Here is a 26,378-nt window from a genome sequence, read left to right on the forward strand (position 1 = left end):
AAGAAGCCATTGCTAAAAGGGAAGAATGGGAAGTAAAAGGCTAAAACTGAAAAGTAAACTCTCTTCTTAGAGGTCACTTTAGAGTAGGAGTCAGCTTGCTATTTATTCTAGACCAAAAGAGATAGTTGATCCTTTATGCCAGTTATATAATAGTGTTCTTCAGCTGCCTCTATTCAATGGTCAACAATACTGTATTTCTATCAGACTGATTAAGAAACTTCATATTTTGCTGTTGTTTTAGGTAGTTCCTTTACATGGAATAAAAAACTACTTTACAATTCCCTTTATACTTCTGCATTTGTACTTCCCCACCCCTTAGGTAAGTGGAGTCTTGACTGTAACAAAAGATTGAAGGAAGATTTAATTCTCATGAAGGATTCTCCATTTCTAATTTCCCCTGTTTCTTTGAAGATTACTACACCTTCTCAGTTCTCTGGGCTTGAACCTTGGAAGTCTCCCTCTACTATATCAAATGAATCCACCAAGTCAGAAAATTCTGGACTTGGAGTTAGAAAGCTTTATGTTCAGGTCCTTCACTGACACCTAATAGGTGTACCATAGGTAAATCATATATTTAGTGCCTGAGGCAACTTTCTGACATTAGAAATTAAAAGCAGCATATTGCTATGGAAAGAGAAGGGAAATTTATTGTTAGTGGTTCTTATTCTGGCTCAATCTCTTACTACTTGTGTAAACAAGGGCAATCCACTTGGACCTCAATTCTCATCCAAAAAATGATGGGGCTAGATTAGACGACCTCTATTAGCTCTTCTAGTTCTAAATCTATGATTCTTTAATCTTAGTTACAAATGAAATTGCATAGCTCCATATACTGGAAAGAGTGTCCATGGAAATTCCATGCATTAATGAAATCACAAATTGAGATCAAAACAAAAACTCAACCTTTGTATTTATATCCTTAAAAAAAAAATTCCTTGGCTAACCTGGTTTAGAACCTCATTGATGTTCTCTTATTTTCTACCGAAAGTTGAAAAAATTCCTTATTCTTGAATTCAAAGCCTTTAATAATCTGACCACATCTTAATTTTCGAATCTTATTTCTTAGTCTCCCCCTCAGGGTGCATTCAGGCCAGAAATTATTTAATTACACATGATTTTACAAACTTGCCCTTTTTAGTCTCTATGATTCTGTTATGTCATCACTTATGCTTGGGATACTCTTTTGCCAGATCTGTTTAAATCCTTTATAATATAGTTCTTCATAATTTTCCTGAGTTGGAATTAAGCTCTTCTTCCTCAGAGCACTTTGAACCTCTCCAGTGTATTTATAGTTTCTAATTTATAATGTGATTATTTGTATACATGTCTTATCTAATCAAATAATCTAACATGAAAAGAACTCTGTAAATCTTAAAAATGATACATAAATAATAATAAAAATTATTATCTGTTCTAATAGATTATAATTTTCTTGATGTCAGGGATCACATTCTATTCATCTTTGTAACCTCAATAATATGACACTACACAAAGTAGGCACTGAATAAAAGTCTAAATATCAGCCAGCATTGAAAGAGAAAAGAGAACAGCCAAATCAATAATTTTAGACCTACAGACTGAAAACAAATTGAAGATTTTTAGGAATGTTAAAAAAAATCTGATTTGGTATAGCATACTTGTCATTGTTATGCTTAAATAGATAAAAATGAACAAGAAACTTACACTATAGTATCTTGGAGAAAAACTCCAATTGCATAATTTCTGAATGGATATTACAGAATCCATGAATGTCTTTGGTTTTCTAATCTCTTAAAAACAAAACAAAAAGCAAAAACTGGTAAAACCAAAGCCAAATATCTGTCTTAACCCAGAGATATTACCATTTCAATGAACAAGAACTGAAAGACTTAATTTTCCCCTACTGAATCCATGTGAAGTAGTAATTGTTTTTGTGAATGAGTGTTATCACTATATTGTCCATACAAATGTTACAGTAGATGTCAGAGAATATTATCTCAATGCAATCATTTTAAATTAAAACATGATGAATGATCAATTTATGGATGACAAATATACAAATGGTACTGAAAGTGAAGATAAGTTTCTTCAACACATTTTACCAATATAGTCTGTCACTTTTTCCTCTTTTGGCTTCTATGATGATATAATACCTTAGTTCTTTTACATCTCAAATCATTACTATTTTTTTTTTGCAAGGCAATGGAGTTAAGTGATTTGCTCAAGGTCACATAGCTAGTAAATGTCAAGTGTCTGAGACTGGATTTGAACTCAGGTCCTCCTGACTCCAAGGCCAGTGCTCTATCTACTGCACTACTTAGCTGCCCCCTATCCATTGTGCCACCTAACTGTCCAAATCACTACTTTTCAATATCCATTTATGGCTTTTTTTCCCTTCCCTTGTCTCTTAACTCTGAATAATCTTTTTTTTTTGGTTTGTTCCTTAGACATATCCTCTTTAACTGAGAGCTTATCTACTTATCACTGACGTGGGTGACTTCCAAATTTTTATTAATAGCTCTAATATCTTTTAGAAAGTCTAATCTTATATCTCCAAATAATTAATCAAATTAGTCCACTATCACATTGAACTCAACAATGTTTGCTATTAAAATCATAATATCCTTCTCAACACCTTAGATTTTATTCCTAATTTCCCTAATACTACCAACTGAAACTGTTTCTCACAACTCTTATATCTTCTTCGCCCTCCATATTTGATTTATCAAATTATTACTGAGTCTTCTTTATTGCTTAACCCACTGATTTCTCTTTTCCCCAGTTCAAGTCTTTTCTCATTTGGAATCATAGACCTTAAAGATCTTAAAGTTCAGCCTTGTCTTTTTATGGATAAGGAAAAACAGAACATTTAAGGGACTTGAGTAAGATAAAAAAATAGAATAGCTAGGATTCAAACCTATGTGCTCCAACTCTCCTCTGAGTTCTATCTCCTTGAATACAAATGGTTTAACATTCTGATTTTTCAGGTAAAAAAAAGAGAAACAAGAGAAGTTAGATGACTTGTCTAAGGTTATGCCTTGGCAGAATCATGATCAGATCCTTTTCTTAACTTCTTGTTGAGAAACTCTGAAACCACAGCTATTTCGTTAATACATTGATTTTACATCATCTTCCTTTTAGTCTCTTAATTTATAACAAACTGCCACAATATAAATATAAATTGCAATAAGATACATTCTCTGACATTTCATTATGATTAGTAACATGCAAGAAGAACAGTTTATTGCTATGGAGACAATGAGCAGTCCCATGTCTTTCTTCTTCTAACATGAATAACTCTATCTTTAAATAAGGTTTCATTTAAGTATAAAATGCACAGTTACCTCCACCTCCATCTTTAAATAAAGTTCCATTTAAGTATAAAATGCATAATTACATTCAACTCTCTGTGTTTATACTTTTATCCTTTCTTAGCTTTTCAGAAATGTTAACCATGAAGCAGAACAAAATTTTCTTGCTTTGTTCTCCCGAAGGCAATGACATATTAGCAGACTGATTGTGCCTCATTTTTCCTGCATTCTATATTCTATTCCAGTCCTATTCTTGGCGTTCTGGCTTTCAAAATCATATCTATGCTGTCCAATTTTGGTATTTCCTTTATTCTGGATCATTCTACAACTCTGTGGTCTAGAATATCCCTCTCCAAGGTGTGCCCCATTTCTTCCGTTGATCTAGATTAAGGTGATGGCAAAGAAATATAAATCTTTCTTTTTTCAAAGGAAGAATCAACATGATTCAGTGAATTCCTGGTTATTGGGAATAAGAGAAAAGAATTAAAAATAACTAATATTTTAAGCCTGAGAAATTTGAGAAATTAGGGTTATCATTATTGAAGCTAGAGAAGTCAAGATATTAGAACTTTTTGTTGCTATGCAAATTCAATGACCATGTTTTCAAGTGCAAAATGAGAATTGAAAGAATAAAATTAATCCTTGAATATCTTACTCCTTCTCTCACCCTATGGATCAATATCCCTCACTTTCAAAATTAATTTGTTCCAGGAAGTCTTCTGATGATTGGAGTTGTTTATTTTTACTACATATTTTAACTTGCCCTGTTGATCACTAAATGTGTTCTTTGGTTATTTCACATATGAGATTTCAGTCTTTCTAACTAGCAGTGGGATAGTGTGTGGAGCTATGGCTCTGGAATGAGAGAATTTGGGTGTAAATCTTAACTGATATTTGCTTTCTGTGGACTACTGGGTAAACTCAACAGGTCTTATTTTTCCTTATCTAATTCTGATGGTATTAGAGTTGTCACAGTTTTTAAGGTCCCCATTAGCTATGGCATTTTGTGATTTTAATGTTCTAAGGAAATATAAATCCTCCAATATGCTTGTGCAAGGAAGGCAGTATGAAGCTTCTCAATATGAAGGGTAAAGAGAATTATTAACTGAAACAATAATAATTAGCTTTATATAGTACTTTAAGGTTCACAAAGCATTTTACAAATATTATCTCATTTGATCTTCACATCAACTTTAGGAGATAGGGTTCCAGTATTACATTCATTTTACAGATGAGGGATCTGAAATAGACAAAGTGACTTGCCTAGAGTCATATGGCTAGTAAATTTCTGAGACTGGGTTTGAACTCTGGTATTTCTGGCTCCAGGTCCAGTTTTCTATCTACCGTGCCACATGGTTGACTTGAAACTTGAGAATTAATGAATAAATCAGATACCCCCAAAACAATATTCCTGAAAAAAAAACTGTATATAAGAAAAAATCTCATCCTTGGGAAATTTCCCATTTTTAATAAGTTCTTTTTAGTTCCAATTAAATTTTTATTGTTACATGCATTATGCCATGATATTTTGGTTTTGTTAGAATTTTCTCTCCAACAGTGAGTGACTCTTACACTAGAAATGGTATAACAAAAATAAACAATGCATAGTTGCTACTACTTAAAAATAAGGAGACAATAAAAGAGTATTTAATTGATTAATTCATCTGATCCAATGAATGACATTAAGTTCTAAAAAGAAACAACATATGATTCTGAGTCATTGTCAGTGTTATCTAAAAAGAGGTTCCACATGATTTAGAAGGGGTTCCATATTACAGAAAAAGGGAAAGAGAACAAAGTTTTCAAAATCTAGTTTGAAGGCTAGTAAGCTTTATTTTGATTTTTGAACAAATTCTAGAATGAACCAATAAAGAAATGATTGATGAACATCTAGATAAAGAATTCATGATTAAAGAGAACCAATTTGGTTTTAAGAAAATGTCATGTCAGGCTGACCTCATTTTCTTTTTTTGACTAAACTAGTATGAGGGGAATGCTCTTTATATAGTTTACATTTGAGCAAATATTTTGGTAGGATATCTCATACTATTCTTGTAGGAAAAAAATGAAGAGATACTGACTAGAAGATAATAAGAGAAATGGATTCAAAACTGCATGGATGGCCTAAATCAAAGAGTAGTTATTAATGGTTCAATGTCAATATGGCAGAAAGTCTCTAATGGAATATACCAAGGATCTCTGCTTGGTTCTGTGCAGTTTAACATTTTTTAACAATGATTTAAATAAAGATATAAATGGCATGCTTATCATCTTTGCAGATGTTATAACTCTGGGAGGGATAGCTAACACAATAGATGTGTCAGGATGCAAAAATATTTAAAAAGTAAGAACATTTAGGTAATTCTAATAAGTTGAAAATCAGTGGGGATAAATGGATGAATGAATGAATGAATGAATAATGAGTAGAACCAATAAATACTTACTATGTACAAAGAGTGGTACTAAATGTTGAGGTATAAACAGAAAAGTAAAACAGTCCCTACTCTGAAGGAATTCATTATTCTAATGGAAGAAACAAAAGATATATGGAAAATTTTTAGAGGCAGATCAGATGGAAAGATCCCAATGATTATTAGGACACTAAGAGCAAAGCAGGTGATAACAGCTCTTTAATTTCATTTCCACTGATAAAAATCACATTGTTTTCTGATACTGAACTATTTGACAGTGCCATAGATTTGGCTGCAAGACCTTTCTTTTTTGGGTCTTCAGGTGGCTATAGCATCTGCAGGAGCAGTTGTCAGACTGCATGTCTACAAGAGGTGCTTCCCAGAATGATGACTATGAGTATTATGCTGGAATTTAGGTTTTATGGAAGATGGTAGAAATGGTGGTGATAGTGATTTGATTCATCTGGCATATGTTGCCCCCTCCCCCTCCCCCTCCCCCAGTTAAACTTGCTTCAGTTAAACTTGCATGCATGCCTGCCTTATGTACTTCTGTATTAAAAAAATCAGCTTCCCAAGTATAAAAGAGAAGCATGGTTATAGAACAGTTGTTCTAAAAAGCTCTTCGGGTTTTAGGGAACTTCAGATTCAATACAGATGAGCCAGTTGATATGTCTGCCAAAAAAAAATAATATGATCTTGGGTTTCATTAAGAGTGGCATAACTGCTGGGAATAGAGAAGTTATGGTAACAAAGTAATTAGCCCTTGTCAGTTTTCATCTGAAGTATTATGTTCATTTCTAGGTGCCAATTTAAGAGGGACTTGATCAGCTGGATAACGTGCAGGGGAAAGCAAAGCAGGATGACAGAGGGATTGGTTGAAAGAATTTGAGATATTTAACCTGGAGAAGAGAAGACTCAAGGGGACATGATAGCTGTTTTCAAGTCTTTAAGGATTACCATGGTGAGGCGGGGTTTAGGCTTGTTTTGGTTGGCCTTGGAGGGGAAGAACTATGAATAATAAGTAGAAGGTGCAAAGAGGCCAATTTAGGCTGGATGTAAGGAAAAGCTTCTTCACTATTAGAATTAACCAAAAAAAGAATGAGCTTTCTAAAGAGGTGGGGGAGTCTCCATCCTCAGAAAGTCCTTAAGTAGAGGCTGGGTGACCACTGGTTGGGTATGTTGTAGTTGGAATTCCTTTCATGTATGGGGAGAGCTAGATGAGTGCCAAGGTCCATTCCAATTCTCAAATCTCTGATTATGTTTTCTATTACTTTGCTTTACATTCTTCAACTATTTAAGACATCTTTCCTTATTATCTAAAATAATTTTATACATAATATTTCACCATTCTATTTACTGTTTTCCCCTCAAAATGAGACCAGTCTTATATTAATTTTTGCTCCAAAAGACACATTAATGCTTATTTTCTGGGGATGTCTTTTTCTTAATGTACAACAATCTATATTTATTTATTTATTCATGCACAAAAAAACTATTTTAAGTATTAATATCAATACTATTCATTTATATTTAATTATATATTAATGTGATTATTTTATAATTCCATATTCCATTGAGTGCTGTAATGCACATACTAAATGTGTCCATCTGGCTTAAGATCTTACCTGGGGTTTATCTTTGGGGTAGGGTTTATATTAAGAGCATCCTGAAAAAAATCACACTAGGACTAATTTTTAGGGAAATATGGTAGCTAAATACTATCTTTAAATTCCATGAAAATAGAAAATTGAAACAATACTGATAACACATTAGAGATAAGATCTTTTATATATAAAAAAGGAAAGCTAATAAATCATCTTTAGTCTTGCAATGCCCATGAGACATCTGAGGTATAGTCATTTCATGAACTTATTTTGAGGCCAAAAGCCCCTGTGCTGCTTGAAGGCAAGAGGTAGACAAAAAAAGCCAGAACATTCTCAAATCCAGTCCTCAAGATTTTTGGTAGATTTTAGATTGTAAAGGGTCCCTTTCAGTAAAATTTATTAGAATATATAGTCTTGGGGCGGCTAGGTGGCACAGTGGATAAAGCACCGGCCCTTGGAGTGGGTAGTACCTGGGTTCAAATCCGGTCTCAGACACTTAATAATTACGTAGCTGTGTGTGTGGCCTTGGGCAAGCCACTTAACCCTGTTTGCCTTGCAAAACAAAAAAAAAACCCTAAAAGAATATATAGTCTTATCCATGGACTATTTCTTTCCTCACTGCTGTGGCAGCTACCTTATTACACATATCGCCCATTTAGAAAGCAACTGCTGCTAAATGAAGGAAATAATAAATAGAGAAAAATTTGGTCATCCTAACTTTTTCAATTATACTTCAAATAAATTTTATTTTACTGATATCCTATTCATTATTTTGTTGTTTAGATTATGAGATAGAGATAGTTTAGATTATGTATCATCATATCTTATCTAAACAATTTTTCTCCCAATGCCTAGCAGAATGGTTTGCCATAGTAAAACAGTTAGATGGTATGGTGAATAGAATACTGTCCATGGAAGACCTAATTGACCCTGGGCAAGTCACAATCTCTGTTTGTCTCAGTTTCCTTACTTATAAAATGGAAATAATAAAAGATCTATATCCAAGAATTATGTAAGGATAAAGTGAGATTTTGTAATATTTGTAAAGTACTTTAGAAACTTCAAAATGTTATATTAGTACATGTTTTTGGGAAAAACTAAATTTTTAAAGATTCTATTTTTCACTTTATTCTACAAGTATAATTCCTTTCAAGTAGGTCATAAATATTTTACCCAAACTATAGTTCCAGAATAATACAAAAGATTTTTTATGAAAAGGAATCATTCACTCATTCATCTTGGCAAGGTATTTTGATTCCTTTTCATAAAAAAAAATGTCGACAAGTTATTTTCCCCCAAGAAAAGCAGTCACATTCAAACTTTTTTCTAAATTCTAATCTATCTAGAATAAATTATCAAATGAAGACCGAATATTAAGCACATTTTAAGAAGCTAAAATCTTTGAAAAGATTAACATTTGATTAACATTTAATAACATAATATGTTAATACAATAGATATTCTATAAATATTACTTGATTACTTTCCTTAAAGTGTGAAAATGTTTCATTTCCAAATAGTGAATGAACAATAGGGTCCATATCTGACAAATATATTTCCTACATACAAATGGCTACCCTAGTACTATTGGGCATAAAGCTATCCCTTTCTCTCCCCTTCTTCAATCAATATTTTTCTTCCTTCTTTCCATAACCTCTTTGACAACAGTCTGATGTAGTCGTTTCCTACTTTGCCCCCTCTCAATTTTTTCACATGACTCTGGGATAGCCAGGGATGGCAATCTATAGGCTTAGATTTTCTGTTGGTAGAGGAAGGGCAAATTCTGGGACTGTAGTTCTCTCCTCCCATTCCCAACAATCCTTTGTCCCACATTGTTATTAACTTCAACCCTGATCTCATAGATAAGGAGATCAGATAAGATTTCTTATCTCTTTATTTTCTCTCCAAAGGCCCTTTTCCATTTTTCTATCAAGAGTACCCATTCCAGATCTTGTAAGTAAATGGCCAATCTGACTTTCCTCTTAAAATCTGAGACAAATAAACCAAAACCCTCAAAACAAACAACAAAAACCACTATGGAAGCATTAAATGATGGTCTTATGTAATATTCTTATTTGGCAGTGAGTAATGCTATTTCATAGTATTTATTAATTTAGACATCTGAACTAGAGTTTAGAATGATTCCTTCTGCTGAGGCAATGGCTGTGCCAATGATAGCTGATTATTCAAAATGGGATCATTTATAGAATTTATAATTACAGAATTGGTTATTTCTAATAGATTAACCTTTTACAGCATACAGTGAATTTAAAAACCACTTTTCTTGTAAGAGATTTATTGGTTCAAAGCCATAAAACCCCACTAACAGCTTTCATTTTTAAATTTCACTATTACTTTTTTTTTTAGGTTTTTTTGGCAAGGCAAACGGGGTTAAGTGGCTTGCCCAAGGCCACACAGCTAGGTGATTATTAAGTGTCTGAGACCGGATTTGAACCCAGATACTCCTGACTCCAGGGCCGGTGCTTTATCCACTAGGCCACCTAGCCGCCCCCACTATTACTTTTAGTTCTACAATAGTTACTTCCCTATATTCCTAAAACTGGCAGAAAACTCCAGTGAATAACAACGAGAATCAATATTTCATTTAGCAGAAACTAACATGACCTAAATGAGAATGTCTTTAAATGAAGACTGAGCATTTATGGTGAATAAACTACTTACAGGCATGAAATATAAAATACTGAGGAAATATGACGGTACTTCTATTTGCAGTGAAAGCATAAGAAGAGAGAGCTAATGATCAAGTCTGTTTTACTTATAACAGAAAAAAAATCTAAGACTTTAAGCTTTGTATGATTTTGAATACATGATAGATCAAAATAGATAATGTAAAATGCAACTTCCTCTTAAGCAGATAAACTCTTGAGGGAGTTGAAATTAATCCATTTCTGTCACACATGTAAATAGTTGGCAATCAATGGACTCAGTTCTACACACTGCATGAATGAAGAAAGTCACTGCTTTTAATCAGGAGCCTCTACCACTGTTTATACTTATGAGCTTTCTCCTTTGCTTGGGAAAGCATTGTTACAAAGTAAAATGATCCTTTCAATAAGAAAGAGTATAGCCTTTTAAATAAAAGTTTCTCAAACTGAAGGAAATGAACATTTTAATTTGATTTTTTTTAAAATCAGAAGCACTGTTAATATGATCAATGATGATGTCTAGCTTGGTGTATCCTGTCAGTAAGGTTGATTTTGTAAATATTGAATTCTATTTGTAAAGACAGCTTTCAGAGTGAAAATCAGGCAATCAAAAATTTAAATTATATTTAGTTTCTATAATGAATACAAAGCTAGAAATATTCACTGACTTCCTAAAGGAAACATGAATATTATCATGAATAAGGTTTATAGTCTCTATAATTATTATCTGCAAAAGAAGAGGGAAAATTTATCAATGACAAAGAAACACAAATAAATATAAATCTTGTTTAATGCATAACAGTAAAGCAACTTGTCCAAATCCTTCCTAACCACAAATCCATAATAAATGAGCAGAATATATAGAATATAAGAGAATAACCATAAAGTATAATTGACCTTTTGAGTGGAAACATCTTACATTTTATCTCCGTTAATCAATCAGAATCAATGCAAAGAGCAGACAATAAATGATTCCATTAGTTGACTTTCCAAAAGAGAATTAAAGAATAAGAATATTAGAAAATGTGTAATCAGTCTTTTTAGGTCCAGATTGATAATTTCATAAGTGTAAGAATCTCCTGGTTTGGAAATTTCCTTTATCAATGTAGTTCAGCAACTTGTCTTAAATAGTTGGAATGTAGATTAGAAACAGTGCCACTTAAGCATTAAAACTTTGATTTTCTATGAGTTAATCTTCAGAAAAATTTTATTGCTCATAGATTTGTATAAATTTTTAGGGCCAGAGATACTGTTATAATGTCAACAAAGATACCCCTTACTTTCACACATTTAACTTTTAATACCTGTGCAAGCACATCCTGGTAATTACTGATGGTAGTTGGAGCACAGCATGCACAAAGTATACTCTTCAAAATATACTTGACATTCTACTGTGTGCTAGACCATATTTCTCCTCTTAAAGAAGTCATTATATATGTATTTATATACTTACAAATATGTATGTATATATATATATATATATATATTTACACACACACATATGAATAAGCTTATATGAGGGGCACTAAGGGTCAAAACTATGGGGGCAGACATTTTGTATGGAGAGAACAAGATGCCTAAACAAATAGCAGACTTAGAATAAGCTGGATTTTGCAAGGAATTAGTGAAGAATGATCTCAAAGTTATGAACTTGATTGATAGTACGGCGACACTCACAGAAATAGGGAAATTTGGAGGAGGGGAGGTTTTAGTGGTGAACATGATGAGTCATTAAATTGGAGTATAGTCTATTTTTTCTTTTACATATCTTGGCCAGTTAATTTAATGGTTTACAGTATAAGAAGAATGTGAAAAAAGTCAAAGTTTCTTTTCCCAAAAGAATCAACTTCCTAAGGGAAAACTCATCCATGGCTAGTGATGTGTCTCTAAATCTCACTAGTCATTTTGTAAAATTGTGTGATTAGCTAGAAGTTGCCATCATCACTGAGGAAAAACTCACAGATTAATGCCATACTGATACACTATGCCCAAAACACATACAGAGAAAACCTTTTTCTTTTCTTCTTTTTAAAACCAGTAGTTCTATTATTCAAAGGTCTATAGAAAAACCTATTGGGGGATGCAGTGGTATAAGATTGAATAAGATTTAGATATTGGGCAATTGCATGTGTATATCCTCTATGCAAAATATTTAAATAACTATGACTCTTAATGATGCACAACTTGTTGCACTTATTATACCACTGGAGATTAATTTTTCTTCCTTAGGGGAACAGAAATTGCTTACTGTTTGGTTCATGCATAAAAATCCTAAAACTAAATAGTTTTATTTTAACAAATCATAAGAAAATATGTTATAGATAGCACTTAAAAAAAAGTCAAGTTTCATATATCTTAAGCTTTATATATACCTTAGGAGAAAGGGGGGAATATTCCTTCATTGAATTAGACTGATTTTTTTCATAATTTATTTTAATAAGATCTGGAAGGAATAAAGAATTGAGTAATCATTTTGAATTTTCTATTGTGGACATTATTTTCTACTTCAAGTTTTCTGATTTTGTTTCTAATAGAGATGTAACAACAACAATAACAACATTAACAACAATAAAAACCATTGTTCATCTGAGCTGTGAATAAGATACATTTTGATGCAAGATTTATCTGGAAGAAGATTGTTTTCAGGAAAATGTTTCTTTTTTTTCATTAATTTTTATTAAAGACATTATTTGAGTTTTACAATCCCCCCCCATCTTACTTCTCTCCCCCCCCCCACCCATGGGAAGCAATCTGTCAGTCTTTACTTTGTTTCCATGTTGTACCTTGATCCAAATTGGGTGTGATGAGAGAGAAATCATATCCTTAGAGAAGAGACAAGAATTCTAAGAGGTAACAAGATCAGACAATAAGATAATCTGTGTTTTTTCTAAATTAAAGGGAATAGTCCTTTAACTTTGTTCAAACTCCACAGCTCCTTAACTGGATACAGATGGCACTCTCCTTTGCAGACAGCCCAAAATTGCTCCCAATTGTTGCACTGATGGAATGGGCAAGCAGGAAAATGTTTCTTTTAGGTGTTTTAGAACTTGAAACTACACTTTTTTTTAAAGGTTTTGCAAGGCAAACAGGCTTAAGTGGCTTGTCCAAGGCCACACAGCTAGGTGATTAAGTGTCTGAGGCTGCATTTGAACTCAGGTACTCCTGACTCCAGGGCCGGTGCTCTATCCACTGCACCACCTAGGTACCCCCAAGCCATAGATTTTCAACATCTCATATCCTTTTCCAAAAATTCTCTTTCTAGAGAGTTTTTCCATAGGATAAACATAACAAAGATATAACTATTTATATCGCACCAACTTAATTTACTAACAAGTTCTAGTCCATTCTCATATAAATAAATATCCCAATGAAGGTAGGTAGGGCAACCTTTGAGTTGCTCAGGCTGTTTATTAAAGAGCACCTCACAGTCACAATTCAAAGCATGTAAGAGAAGTGGAAATAGTTGGGCCTGAGGTGATTCAATAGCTGAGGTGGTTGTCTTTTGATTCTGTCCATCCTTCAGGGTAAACAGGAGAAAATCTTGATAAAGAGACACCCCCCCCCCCCCCCCCCCCCGCCCAGAGTGGACAAATATTTGTGTTATTTCAAATTTTGACAAGACTGGACTGTGGTTCCTAATTCTCTTCATGTGTACACACAGAAGCAAGAGTGAAAACTCAGATGCTAAGACTCAGTGAGTTAGGTGCTCTGGATTAGATGGATTGGGAAATGGAGGGCACCCAGTTAGGATGACTTCAGGGAGAAAGTCAACTTAATAGAACAGAACTGTGTTATAGTGTTAGAGAAGGGGGAGATGCAACCCCTTCCTTTACTTTTGGAAAGACTGAGGAAGGAGATGAAAGTGGGAGAACCTCACATGGATACAAGTAAGTTAAATTAAATCTCGTTTTTAGCTTGTACAATGAAGACTTGATGCTATACTGCAGAAGAATATTTTGGAAGTTGTTTTTTCTGGTCTGTAAAATTAACTGATGGTTGGGCAGAAATATGTATTTGTGGGTCTAATCTTGAATACATATACTATTGTTATTGGGGTCAATATGAATTGGAAAGTGCTTTAAATATCTCTAGCAATGGGGTGGCTAGGTGGCACAGTGGATAGAGCACTGGCTCTGGAGTCAATAGTACCTGATTTCAAATCTAATCTAGCATGCCCTTGGGCAAGCCACTTAATCCCATTGCCTTGCAAAAACCTAAAAAAAAAAATCTCTAGCAAGTTGCCAAGTGTTTAACAAACTAGTTTTCTGAATGTGTGTATGTAGGGGTGAGTGGTAGGTGGTGATGTGGCCAGTGAAACAGTCTCTAGCTTCAATGAAAAGGAAAAAAACCTCATGAAATTCAAGACTGAATTATGGAATAGAATGATGCTTTGGATTTGGGATTAATATTTTATAAAAATGAATGTTATAAAATTTCAGCTTACTCATCCTTCTTACCTATGAAAATATGTTGAAATCAATCAATTGGGTAGAAGATTAGGCTGACAAATTTATGGATCAGGATATGAACTTTTCTTTCTGCATAGAGACTATGGGAGATAGATCAGATCACCAATTAAAATGTTTTTAAAAAGGAAGCAATACACAATTAATCAAGTAAAAAGCTCTCATTTAGGGGGTGGGGAGATATGAGAGCAATGGAGATTACCAAGAAAAAAGTTAGAGGCACGAGAACCAGAAAAGTGTAGTATCATACTATGGAGAATGGAAGGAGGAAAAAAGAATAAAAATATTTTCAATTAGACCATTATTATTATATTTTAAGAAAGCAGTTTTAGTAAAGCAGTGAGAACAGAAGACAGATTACATCTGGTTGTATGAAGAAAAATAAGAATGTATGAACTATTTTTCCTTTAGAATTTGACAGTAAAAGGGAAAAGGGAACTAAAACAGTAACTTTAGATGCTATAAGAATCAAAGGTAACTTTTTTCTGGAGGTGAGAGGAGAGTTATTTAAGTGTTTTTTTTCTTTTTTTTAAGGGTTTTTCAAGGCAAATGGGGTTAAGTGGCTTGTCCAAGGCCACACAGCTAGATAATTATTAAATATCTGAGGCTGGATATGAACTCAGATACTCCTGACTCCAGGGTCAATGCTCTATCCACTGAGCCACCTAGCCACCCTGTGTTTTTTTTTAAAGAGGAAATACTGATATTAAAACATTGAAAACGAAGGGGAGGAATAAAGTTCTGAAGAGAGAAGCATAATGGAATGGGATGGTTGAGTCTTATATTCATTCAAACAAGCCAAGCAGGATCTCTATTTTAGAAAGCTAGAATAGATACTTGAAAGTAATAAAAATAGAATTTATTTAAAAATATTTTAAAATTCATCAGTTAAAATGACCTTTTTATGTCAAATCAGCCTGAAATAGTGGCCTTTTATTGTAATATCCTTATGAGACTGATGTGGCAAGTATTATCCCTTTTTAAAGAAAATAAAAATAATGATGATTGATATTTATTTAATATTTTAAGATTTACAAAGTCTTTTATAGAATATCTTATTTGATTCTCAAAAATGTACAATGAGGTAGGTTTTACTTTTATTATTGTCTTCATTTTATGGATAATTTATATAATTTATTTCATTTAAGCTTCACAAAAGTCTTATGAGGTAGGTTTTTCAGTTATTATTGTTTTTATTTTGCAGGTAAGGAAAAAAAAACTCAGATTGGTTAAGTGACCTGTTCACAGTTATACAACTCTTAGTAGTAGGAAGGGCAATAATATAGATAGTAGATATTTAGCGCTTTAAGGTTTGTGACATGTTTTACAAATATTATTCTCATTTTTATCTTCATAATAACCAATCTTTTTAGTTGTGCTCTTGACCCAACTCCTTCCTATTTGAGTGAGTGTTGGTTTATTTCTATCCCCATCCCAGCTTTAATTTTCAGTCTGTTCTGTCTTTCCTTAGAAACCTATCCAGATCTTCTTCTATTCTTAAAATATCTTCACTTAACATTTCTATACTCTCAATGTATCTTCTTATATCTTTTCTCTTTCAAAATCAGATCTAAAAACAAACTGATATTTTTTCTTTTATTCCCTTTCCCTTTACTCATTTTTAAACTTTCTTTATAATTTGAGTTCTGACTTCACCTGTGAACCAATATTTCTCTAAGATTTGCAGTGATCCAAAGATACCATAGCAATAGCCTCTTCGCATTTTTCATCCTTCTTGACTTCTCTGTAACATTTGATACTCTCTCTTTTCTCAGTTTTTGTGATACTTGTCTATCCTCAGTCTAACCACTCATGGTTTTCTTGGCTATACTATCACCTGTGTCTCCACAGCTAAAGTTATTTCCCAAGGATTTTTACCTAGGCCCACTTTTCCTTTTCTTCTACATTCTCTTTCCTGGTAATCTCTTCGATTCCCACAAATTTGATTATTTTCTCCATGCAGTTGACTTCCAGATCTATATATGTAGCAGTAGTCTCACTTCTGAATTTCAGTCCCAAATTATGAGTTGCCTTTTGTATGAATTAATTTTTATGTCTTGCAGTCATAAAATTGAACACATTCAAAATAGAAAATATTCCTTTATCTTTAAAACTACTTCTTCTCCAAACTCCTTTTTATTTTGTTGAAGATACCAGCATCCTTCTAGTTTCACAACCTTGGTTTCATTCTTGACTTTTCCCTCTCCCCAATATCCAATCAATAGCTAGATCTTGTTGGTTTTACATCTATAGCAACCCTCTAATGTTTCCTTTTGCTTCCACACATAGTCATCATCCTAGTTTAGACCCTTATCATTCTTCCATAGACTATTTCAAAAGCTTTCTTATAGATTCTCACTTTTCACTTTCTCCACTTTCTTATTCTTTCAAGAATCACTAAAATAATTTTTGTAAAGAAGACATCTAATAATACTATTTTTCTAACCAATAAGTTTCAGTAGCTTCCTACTGCCTATAGGATAAATGACAAATTTCTCAGGCTGGTACTCAAAGCTTCATAATTTAGTTGTAGCCTATCTTGTTACTCATTATTATTCCTTTTTATTTAAGCTGAATTCAAGAAAAATCAGCCTAGCTACTCTTTCCAGAAATTGGCATTCCTTCTTTTGCTTAAGTAACTTTGTAGATTCAAAGTTTAGCTTGTGAATTTATATAATAAAAAATCCTTCCTGATTCTTCCTAGTTGTCAGAGTTCTCTCCCTCCTCATAAAGTATCTGTTCACATGATGCATTTCTCAGTAAAATGTATGATTTTTAGAAGTTGGGAATGGGTTTCATTTTATCTTGTATTCCCAATACCTAATGAGTTTTGTGCACAGTAGACTGAATGGAAGAAAAGTTGCTAGATTATATTCAGTAGGCTTTAGCAATTGATTATTATAAATAATTTTCCCTAGAATGAAACCTTAATTAGTTCCGATCTCCAGTAGTCTTAGCCTCTAGAACTCAGAGCTTGACTAGAGGATACACATTTCAGCAAATGAGCAGATCCTATTCGTGGATTATACCATTCTAGGTTCTTACTTTCAACCCAGAGTTTGAGTTGAAATTTTCTCTAGTATTCTGAGATATGGTGGTTATGGGGGGGGGGGGAGAGGTAAATTCCCTGGATTTGTGATAGTCTTCATAGGGGTGTTTCCTAAGAACAGTGGTGATATGGTAGATAAAAGTTCTCTAGAAAAAATCAATTATAACTACCATTATTTAAAGGGATATCCCATTGAGCCCAGCAGTAGGCTCTAAAGTTATTCCAGGGAAATAAGGATCAAATCCATAGGTCACAGAGGGAAAGAGGGACAGTCAACATTATTGAATAAGGTTTTCTATATACTGCAGCACAATATTAGGTGCCTAAAGCCACAGTGACAATCTTCATAGTCACCAAGATATACTCTTGGCATTTCAACAGTAAGTATAGAGAAACAGAAATACTGAGAGCTACTTTGACTATGGATCTAGAACTCCCATTCTCAGTTCAATCATTCATCAGGTACCTAATTTTTTGCCTAGAAGTAATATAGATACCATGATAAATATTACTTCAACCAAATAAAATATTTTAAAATCTTTTTCTCATTATCACAAAATAAATATGAAGCCTTCAAAATTTGTAATACTTTTGCTGTAATTACATATTTCAAATATCTCTGGGTGAGTCCTTTAATTATGTATCAAATGAGACTATATATATATATATATATGTATATGAAGAGATTCACAAATTCTAAAGCACTATATTAATACTATTATTATTATTCCAACTTTACCTCTTATATATTGTTTTTTGATCTCTTACACCTCAAGGATTCAGTTTGTATCATAGTTAACCTCTTTATGAGTCTAAGACTGCTGCAAACTTGTATACTTGCAAAGTTTCTTTCAGTGACTTACTGAATTTGCACATTGAGGATTGATAATTTCCCCACCTCAGCTCATTCCCATCTACTTTCCAAGGCTCCTGTAACATGCTGAGATCCATATTTTTCAGCAGTGACTAGAGGAAGCAAATGAAGATCAATGTACATAATAACACAGTTCAATGAGTTACTTTTTTGTATAATAGAAAAAGCTGAGAATATCTTGTAGGGCTCAGAAAAATATTTAGGTGAGCACTGTGAGCTTCCATGGTACAATGTAGGAAACTTATGGGCACTTGAATGTTTTGTATGGTAAATAGTTCTTTGTATACATATACTACCTAATACTTTTGCAATATTACACCTTGAAATTCTTGGTATAACAAATTATTGTGAAATATGGCATAAATGTAGCTTTGCCTTTAAAGCTAAACATTTTACTGCTTTGCCTAACATGTTCTTCAGCATGTCAATTTATTATTTCATATTGGTTTTAAAAGAAGATAATTCTAATTTTAATGAGTAGCTTTTAATTCAGCAACATAACAGTCACATATCTTTTCATCTGCATTATCTTTACTTGCAGCCCTACTTTATGCTGATGTGTGGCACAGTAGAAAGATCTCTGACTCCAAAGTCAAAGGACCTAGGTTCAAATTCTATCTCTGATAATTTATACCTGTATGAACTTGTGCATTGTGTCTTCATGTTTAACATGAGGTGGTTGGGCTATATGGTTTCTGAGATCCTTCTTAGTTTCTATCCATGTTTTTATATGATAGAAGGCTATTTTACTGGATTAGAGTTTAGAAAAATGAACTGATAATAGATCAAAAATAAAATGGGTGTTTCTGTAAGGAAAAATGCTCTTAACTACTTTTCATGTTGAATTTGTCTTTTATTCTAAAGAATTTCCCATAGATCTCTGCTTAAATATAATAAAAAATAAGCTTTTAGCATGAAAATAGAATAGGAAATAAAAGCAAATTCAAAATTATTATGGGTAACTGTTGTTGAGTTAAAAATTAATCATTCCTGGTAAATGCAACTGCTGTGACTATGATATCAATTGATTCCTATAACAAATCTATGCTAGTTAATTATAATTTCTTTTCAATATTTGAATAAAATAAGTGACTAAACAATAAGGCTGTTTTATTTTGAGGGACTGATATGATTTTCTTTAAGGGACATTTCTGCTTAATGACATATAATATTTGAGAATATCAGAGAAATTAATGCCTATTATTAACTCATAGTCTGGTTAATATTCTTAAACTTTATCCTTTTTTTATTCATTTTTTTGTAAGGTGATGGGGGTTAAGTGGCTTGCCCAAGGTCACACAGCTAGGTAATTATTAAGTGTCTGAGGCAGCATTTGAACCCAGGTACTCCTGACTCCAGGGCCAGTGCTCTATCCACTGCACCACCTGGCCACCCCCTTAAACTTTATTCTTTACCAAGTAGGTGATATACAAATAATTTTGTGAAGGTCACTGTCAAGGATATATATATATATATATATATATATATATATATATATATATATATATATATATATATGTTAGGAATGATATTCACTAACAAGATAGCTAAAAAATAGCTCCTTTTATGTCACCTTTAGGCATAGTGATTAATGGCATGAATACAGAGAATTTACATCAGTACTGGTTACCTAGCCAAGTCTGACTTAATGGGTTCAAAATTCAATTTCAGATTCTAATTTTATAATTCTGTAACTATTAAAATTTGAATGTGAACATTGTGCTTATGGATCTCACAAATTAAGGCAACCCCTCCAAATGCTTCTTTTGGAATATCTCAACTTATGAATTATTCTTTTGGACTTTTTCTTCACCTAAATGGAAAGAATGGTGGCACCTAATTTTTGTTTTCTGAACTGACTCTTTTAAGAGCAAATTAGTTGTTTAATAGATGACTTTTGAAGAGTAAGAAGATTGATGACTCAAAGTCTCATGGGCTAATGGACTTAGTGTTATAATAAGGGAAAGAGAAAAGTGCTACATTTAATATAACCATCACCTATGTAGAGAAAGAATGCTAAATCTAGAATCAATATATCACGGTAGGTAAAATATTGTTAAAAAAACCACCTAAACTTTTTTCCCCCCGATGCTGCCATTTGATGTGTATTTTCTGTTTTTTATCTTATCCACATAAATTCAAACTATTTGGAACAGAATAAAAATAACCATATAACACTATTTCTCTGCATTCTCAGTATCTATGGAATACATTTATACAAAAATCAGTTTTTAACTCATCATTAAACAAATAAGATTGAAATACTTGTAATGCCTTTATATTAAGAAGTTTAGAAGACAGCTCTGTTAACACAGGGGCAAATATAATCCAAGCAGCGATATAATGCAGGGGGCCCATGAAAAAAAAAGAACTTCATTGCTAGAGATAAAAGTCTCTAACCAAATGATTAAAGAATGTTTTCTGAAGTTTTCCTTGGGGCCACTGGAAAAAGCTTTTATAGAGCTTCTTTTAAGAGATCATGTTTGGTTTCATATTAAAAATGTGAATTTAAGACACAAATGCCATTGTGATATTTTTCCTTAACTTAATATTTAAATTTAATGTACTTCACAAAACCCATGTAAAACCTATTTTCCAAACAAGGACACTTAAATACCAGATGGTAACTTGCTTAAAAATCACTAGGCAAATCAATAACAGACCCTGGTGTTGATGCCCATTAATAAATGCTTGTTGATTGATTGAACTCTGTTCCATGCTACAGCATATTTAAATTGACAGTTGCCTCTAATGAAACCACAGATGACATTGTTTCAGAAATCCAGCAGCAAGAGTCTGACATGAAATAGAAAAGCTGGTACTCAAATAATTTTGTGAATAAGAGAATGTCTAGGAATCTCAGGTATAAAATTTAGGATGTGGCTTATAGTTTAGTTATGAATGAATTTTTATCTGCTGTTTAAAAGTAAAAGGGTATATTGTGATGCATTATGTTCATTCCTATTCAATTTCAGAAGAGGAGGAGATCAAGTATGGTATGTTTGGTGTTCTATACCTCAAACTAGTTCTCAAATGAAGGTCAGGAAGGTGAAAATTAAGGACTAGTCAAACATATGTGGAAAATTTTATAATAATGATTTCTGTTTAAAAGTATCCTGAAACCATATGTCTATATAATATCCTATGTTTCTAACTTAAAATTATGAACCAAGATGAAAAAACTTTTTAAAATGTTAAATTACTATCAAAACTGTAAGTTACACCAAACACATAAAGATATTGCTATAATCAATGAATAAGAATGATTTTGTGCATACATACAAATATATGTATTTATTTATATGCATTTTTGAATGTCTGAATTACAAAAAGGGAAGAAAATTAAATAATAAGAAAAGAAACATAAGAATATCTTGTCTTCTGGAAACTTTATTGGTTATTTGAGTCATTAAGACTTTTTAAGTCTTTTCATATTTTCTCAAAGGCCATCAGTATTTCAATTATCTTTCCAATAAAAGTAACAGCCCTATATTATTCCTTGCTGGGTAGCCTCTATGTTACAGTCATATAAAAATTTGTTTTAGTTTTATGAATAAATCCTTTTGTTTCATGAAAATGTTGGTATCATTTATACTTGTACAGAGGCTGTTTTAATTGTTCCATATTTTGCTTAAAATTAAAAAAAAACTTCTTATGAAGCATTTTAGCATCTAAGAAAGCTTTAGTTCAACATTCTAAAGGGAAACTGATCTTATGTTTCCATTATTTCCCAAATTCAGTTTGTATAGTTGGAAAGCAATTCCAGAGGGCTACAGATTCTTTTGTTTTGAAACAGTTATAAATAACGTCTTTGCAGTGCGCTGGTAACAAATGACTCCCCTGAGGTTTGTTTTAGAGCAGAATAATCTGCCCCTTGAACAGTACTATGAGATTTCTAACTTCTTGTATGACTTTCAGGTGTGTGTGTGTGTGTGTGTGTGTGTGTGTGTGTGTGTGTGTGTTGGGGGGAGGTTGGGGAGGGTTTGGTCATTGAAGAAATGAAGTATGCCCAAAGTAACAAATTTCCTGCTCCTAGCTGCCTCATTCTAGTTATGAGTCTATTTTAAAATATTTAATGGATACAAGAAGAAAATTTTCATTAAGTTACATTTTAAAGATGTATGTTTTCATTCACTGTGAATTAAACACTCTGTGTTGACTGTTGACTTATTTGCATACTACAAAAATATTTAACATCGTATCTAAGATATGACTACTGTTTTTATTTACTATTAACTCTTATTGAAATTCTGAGATCCTGATTTTTTTAAAGGCATCAATTTCAACTAAGTTTAGAATACATTAAAAACAAAGGTATATAACATTCACTATATATGAAGAAATCACTGCTAGGAAAATCTTTCAATGGCTTATAAAAATATCTAAAAATGCCCATATACATTTCTGGTCCATTCTAACTGGAATTCATAATACTGACAAAAATATTGAAGTTGGGAAAGACAGTGAAACAGATCCCTGTAGGTTAATTCAATTTGTTGACAGAAAAAGGTCATAGCATGAAAAATGAACTGTCAGATTCTTGCAATAATTGTAGCAAACCAAGTGATCTATTGCCATCAATTAAATTAATTAAATAATCAAATAAGAAAGAGTGTTATTTTTAGCTATTTGCTACTGTCTATTTAACATGTCATTATCAGGTACATCCAACAAGGAGTTTATGCTGATGTAGATCTCTAAAGCACACACTGATGCCAGAGAAGAAACTTTCAGGTGAAAGCAGTCATGAGCATTGTTACACTAAGGAGCCTATTCACCACATTTGCTAAAATATGAACCAGGTATATTAACAAAGTATAATCTATTGTCTTATGATTTTAGGATTGATTATAATACAAATGCTGAATAATAGCCATCCCACCCCAAAGGTTGGCATTAAAACTTTCTTTCTAGTCAATTTAGAGTTGTTTCCAAATATCAGGCAGCAACATTCCAAGATGAATATGTTGGAAAGAAATTGGAATGATGATAATAAAACAGGGAATACCCCAGATTAGACTGGAAATATGAATAGACTTGTTTTGCTAATGTATATATTAATATTATCTGTTGGTTATAAATATCTTCACCCTCTAGAAGACAGAATTTTATATCTGCATTAGTAGAAGTTCATAAAGAAAAGCTAGGAACCATAGAAGTGATACTCCTAGTGACCCAGAAGTGCATATTTCCCATAATGTTTCTGTTTTCTTATTACTTTCTCAAAACAATAATTTGTGGGACAAGTTATGGGATCCAGCTTTCATTTCTTATAGTATAATTGTACGTATAAGCCAACCTTGGTCTGTTGAAAGGAAGTATGAGTCATTACACAATGACATGCTGGAGATGTGCCAGAAGCAAAGGCACTGTGCTTACTTTTGGTGTTGGACAGGAAGCTGTGGAGAGGCGAGATGTGGCCTGCGCACGAGGAGATTCTGAAGGGGTGGTACTGAGGGAGGCGGTATCTCTTGGGAGCACCTGAACACCACGGGAAATGATGGAATCTGGAATCTAAGCAAGACAGTCAGATAAGATTAATAACTTGAAAGTATCTATGATTAAAGAAATCAATATAAAAAAATCTATGCACAAACCCAATTTTAAGTCTTTGTGATGTGCAATTCATTCTACTTTCATAACCTTAGTGTTAATTGTTGAGAAATACCATCTAAAGCCCAATTGATAAAAAAAAATCTTTAAGTTTAAAGGAAAAAAAATACTCACCAAAACAATATCATTAATTTTTTTAAACTTACCAGTATAATAGAGACTGATAAAAATTACAAAATTATTTGAGAACCGGAATAATGTCTTTAAGGTCCTGGGCCTATAAAGGGTTAGGAATGATTGTTACTGAACTTGACAGTTTTCTGGTTCTATATAAGATAGTCCAAAAGTAAAATTTACACTATGAAAACACACATAACTAACTTCTAGTATGGAAATTTGAGGAAATTAGTCAGCTTTACAGCTCTGGGCAGCCGACTTTGGGGAAAGATAACATTCAGATCTCAGCTCTTTCACTTATTGAATGACCTTATTAGGAAAACGGTTAAGTTCTCTGGGCCTTGGTTTTCTCATCTATAAAGGGGGGATTGGATAATTTTTATAGTTCTTCCTAGCTCAAAATCTATGATACACAGTACTACTGAAGGTACATAGCTCATGTATGTGTAGGAACAAATTTGATTTACCCCATGTGGCTTGACTGAAACATAAATTCATACTACAACTAATTAAATCCTGTGTTAAATCCTGATTATGCAACTTTATGCAATAGAGTACCAATCTGCTGAGGCAACAACAAATAAAACAACATACAATGTAATTACAACAAACTACACAGTCTCCTACAGATATGTGCCAAAAACAGTCACAGAGGAAGAAAAGAATGCCTAAAGGAACTGAGAAGAATCATTTAAAAGAATGCAGGAACACAACTAAATGAACAATATTTTTGGGAAAAAAAAGATCGAGAGGGAGATTATTCTAAAGAAAAATTTCAAGAAGAAAAAGAAATTGAAGGAACTAGAATAAGCAGTGAGGAAACAAAACCCTCAGTTTTTGCAGATGATATGATGGTATACTTAAATAATTATAAAAAATCAAGTAAATAATACTAGAAACAATTAACAACTTCAGCAAAGTTGTTGTATATTAATTAAAAGCATATAAATCATCAGCATTTTTATGTATTACCAACAAAACTCAGCAAAAAGAGATAAAAAGTGAACTTCCATTTAAAGTAATTTTAGAACATCACTTGTAAAAAATATTCATATTAACCTTGTTTGTGGTGGCAAAGAATTGGAAATCAAGTGAATGTCTATCAACTGGGGATTGTGGGATATGTACATTATGAAAAACTATTGTTCTATTAGAAACCAGGAGGGATGGGATTTCAGAAAAGCCTGGAAAGACTTACAAGTCTTTAAACTGATGCTGAGTGAGGATGAGCAAAACCAGAAGAACACTGTATACACTAACAACAACATGGGGGTGATGATCAACTTTAATGGACTTGCTCATTCCATCAATGCAATAATCAGGGACAATGTTAGAGTACCTGTGACAGAGAATACCATCTATATCCAAAGAAAGAATTGTGGAGTTTAAACAAAAGACCAAAATCTATTACCTTCAATTTTTTTTTTAAAAAAGCACCTTATGTAATATATAATTTTGCTATCTAATATTTTATTTTCTCCTCAAGGATATGATTTCTCTCTCAACCCATTCCATTTCAATCAATGTATAGCATGGAAAAAATGTAAAGATTATCAGACTGCCTTGTGAAGGGGGGGGTGGAGAAAAATTGTAAAATTCAAAACCTTACAAAATTGATAGGTAGAAACTACTATTGTATATAATTGGAAAACAAATAAAATAGTAATAAAGGAAAAAATGAAAGTAATTATAGACAACATAAAATACTTTGGAGTCTATCTGCCCATACAAACGCAGAACCAAACGAACAAAATAACAAAACACTTTTCACACAAATAAAGTCAGTTCTAAACAATTGGAAAAATGTCATGGTGGATGTGGTTGGATTGAGCAAATATAATAAAAATACCAATTAAATTATTTGTTCCATGTCATATCAATATAAATTATTTGTTCCATGTCAACAAAGGATCAAGGATATCTAGGGAATTAATGAAAAAAAAACACTAAACACTAAACACTAAACACAAAGGAATCTGGAGTTACATTATTCTAGCATATCACTGGTTATCATGACTTCTCATATCTATTCATTTGCCTTTTAAATTTTCTGAGACCACAGATGAATCACAACTTCAACATTCTTTCCTTGGATAAATGATGAAAATGAATATCACTCTGCAGTTTTATGTGACTATAACTTACAAGTTATATGTTTTCCATAAGGACTAGGAAAGTAGTTATATGGAAATTAAATCTCTCTCTTGCTACAATAATCATACTTTTTTACAAAAAAGGGAAATCAAATTCCAAATTCCATTTCTTAAACTCAATTTGCAACTTATACTG

General features: G+C 32.5%; 1 protein-coding gene across 5 annotated transcripts in view; it reads right to left on the minus strand.

Moving 5' to 3' along the window:
* GPHN (gephyrin) overlaps positions 1 to 26,378 on the minus strand; it is a 714,820-nt gene that overhangs the window by 233,766 nt on the left and 454,676 nt on the right. For all 5 annotated transcript variants that reach the window (XM_074236098.1, XM_074236097.1, XM_074236096.1 and 2 more), the window contains one exon: positions 23,739 to 23,873. In XM_074236098.1, the coding sequence (XP_074092199.1) occupies positions 23,739 to 23,873 (135 nt within the window). The remainder of the gene's footprint in view (positions 1 to 23,738; positions 23,874 to 26,378) is intronic.

The sequence above is a fragment of the Macrotis lagotis genome, chromosome 4 (genome assembly GCF_037893015.1).
Source record: "Macrotis lagotis isolate mMagLag1 chromosome 4, bilby.v1.9.chrom.fasta, whole genome shotgun sequence".
Taxonomy (NCBI): domain Eukaryota; kingdom Metazoa; phylum Chordata; class Mammalia; order Peramelemorphia; family Peramelidae; genus Macrotis; species Macrotis lagotis.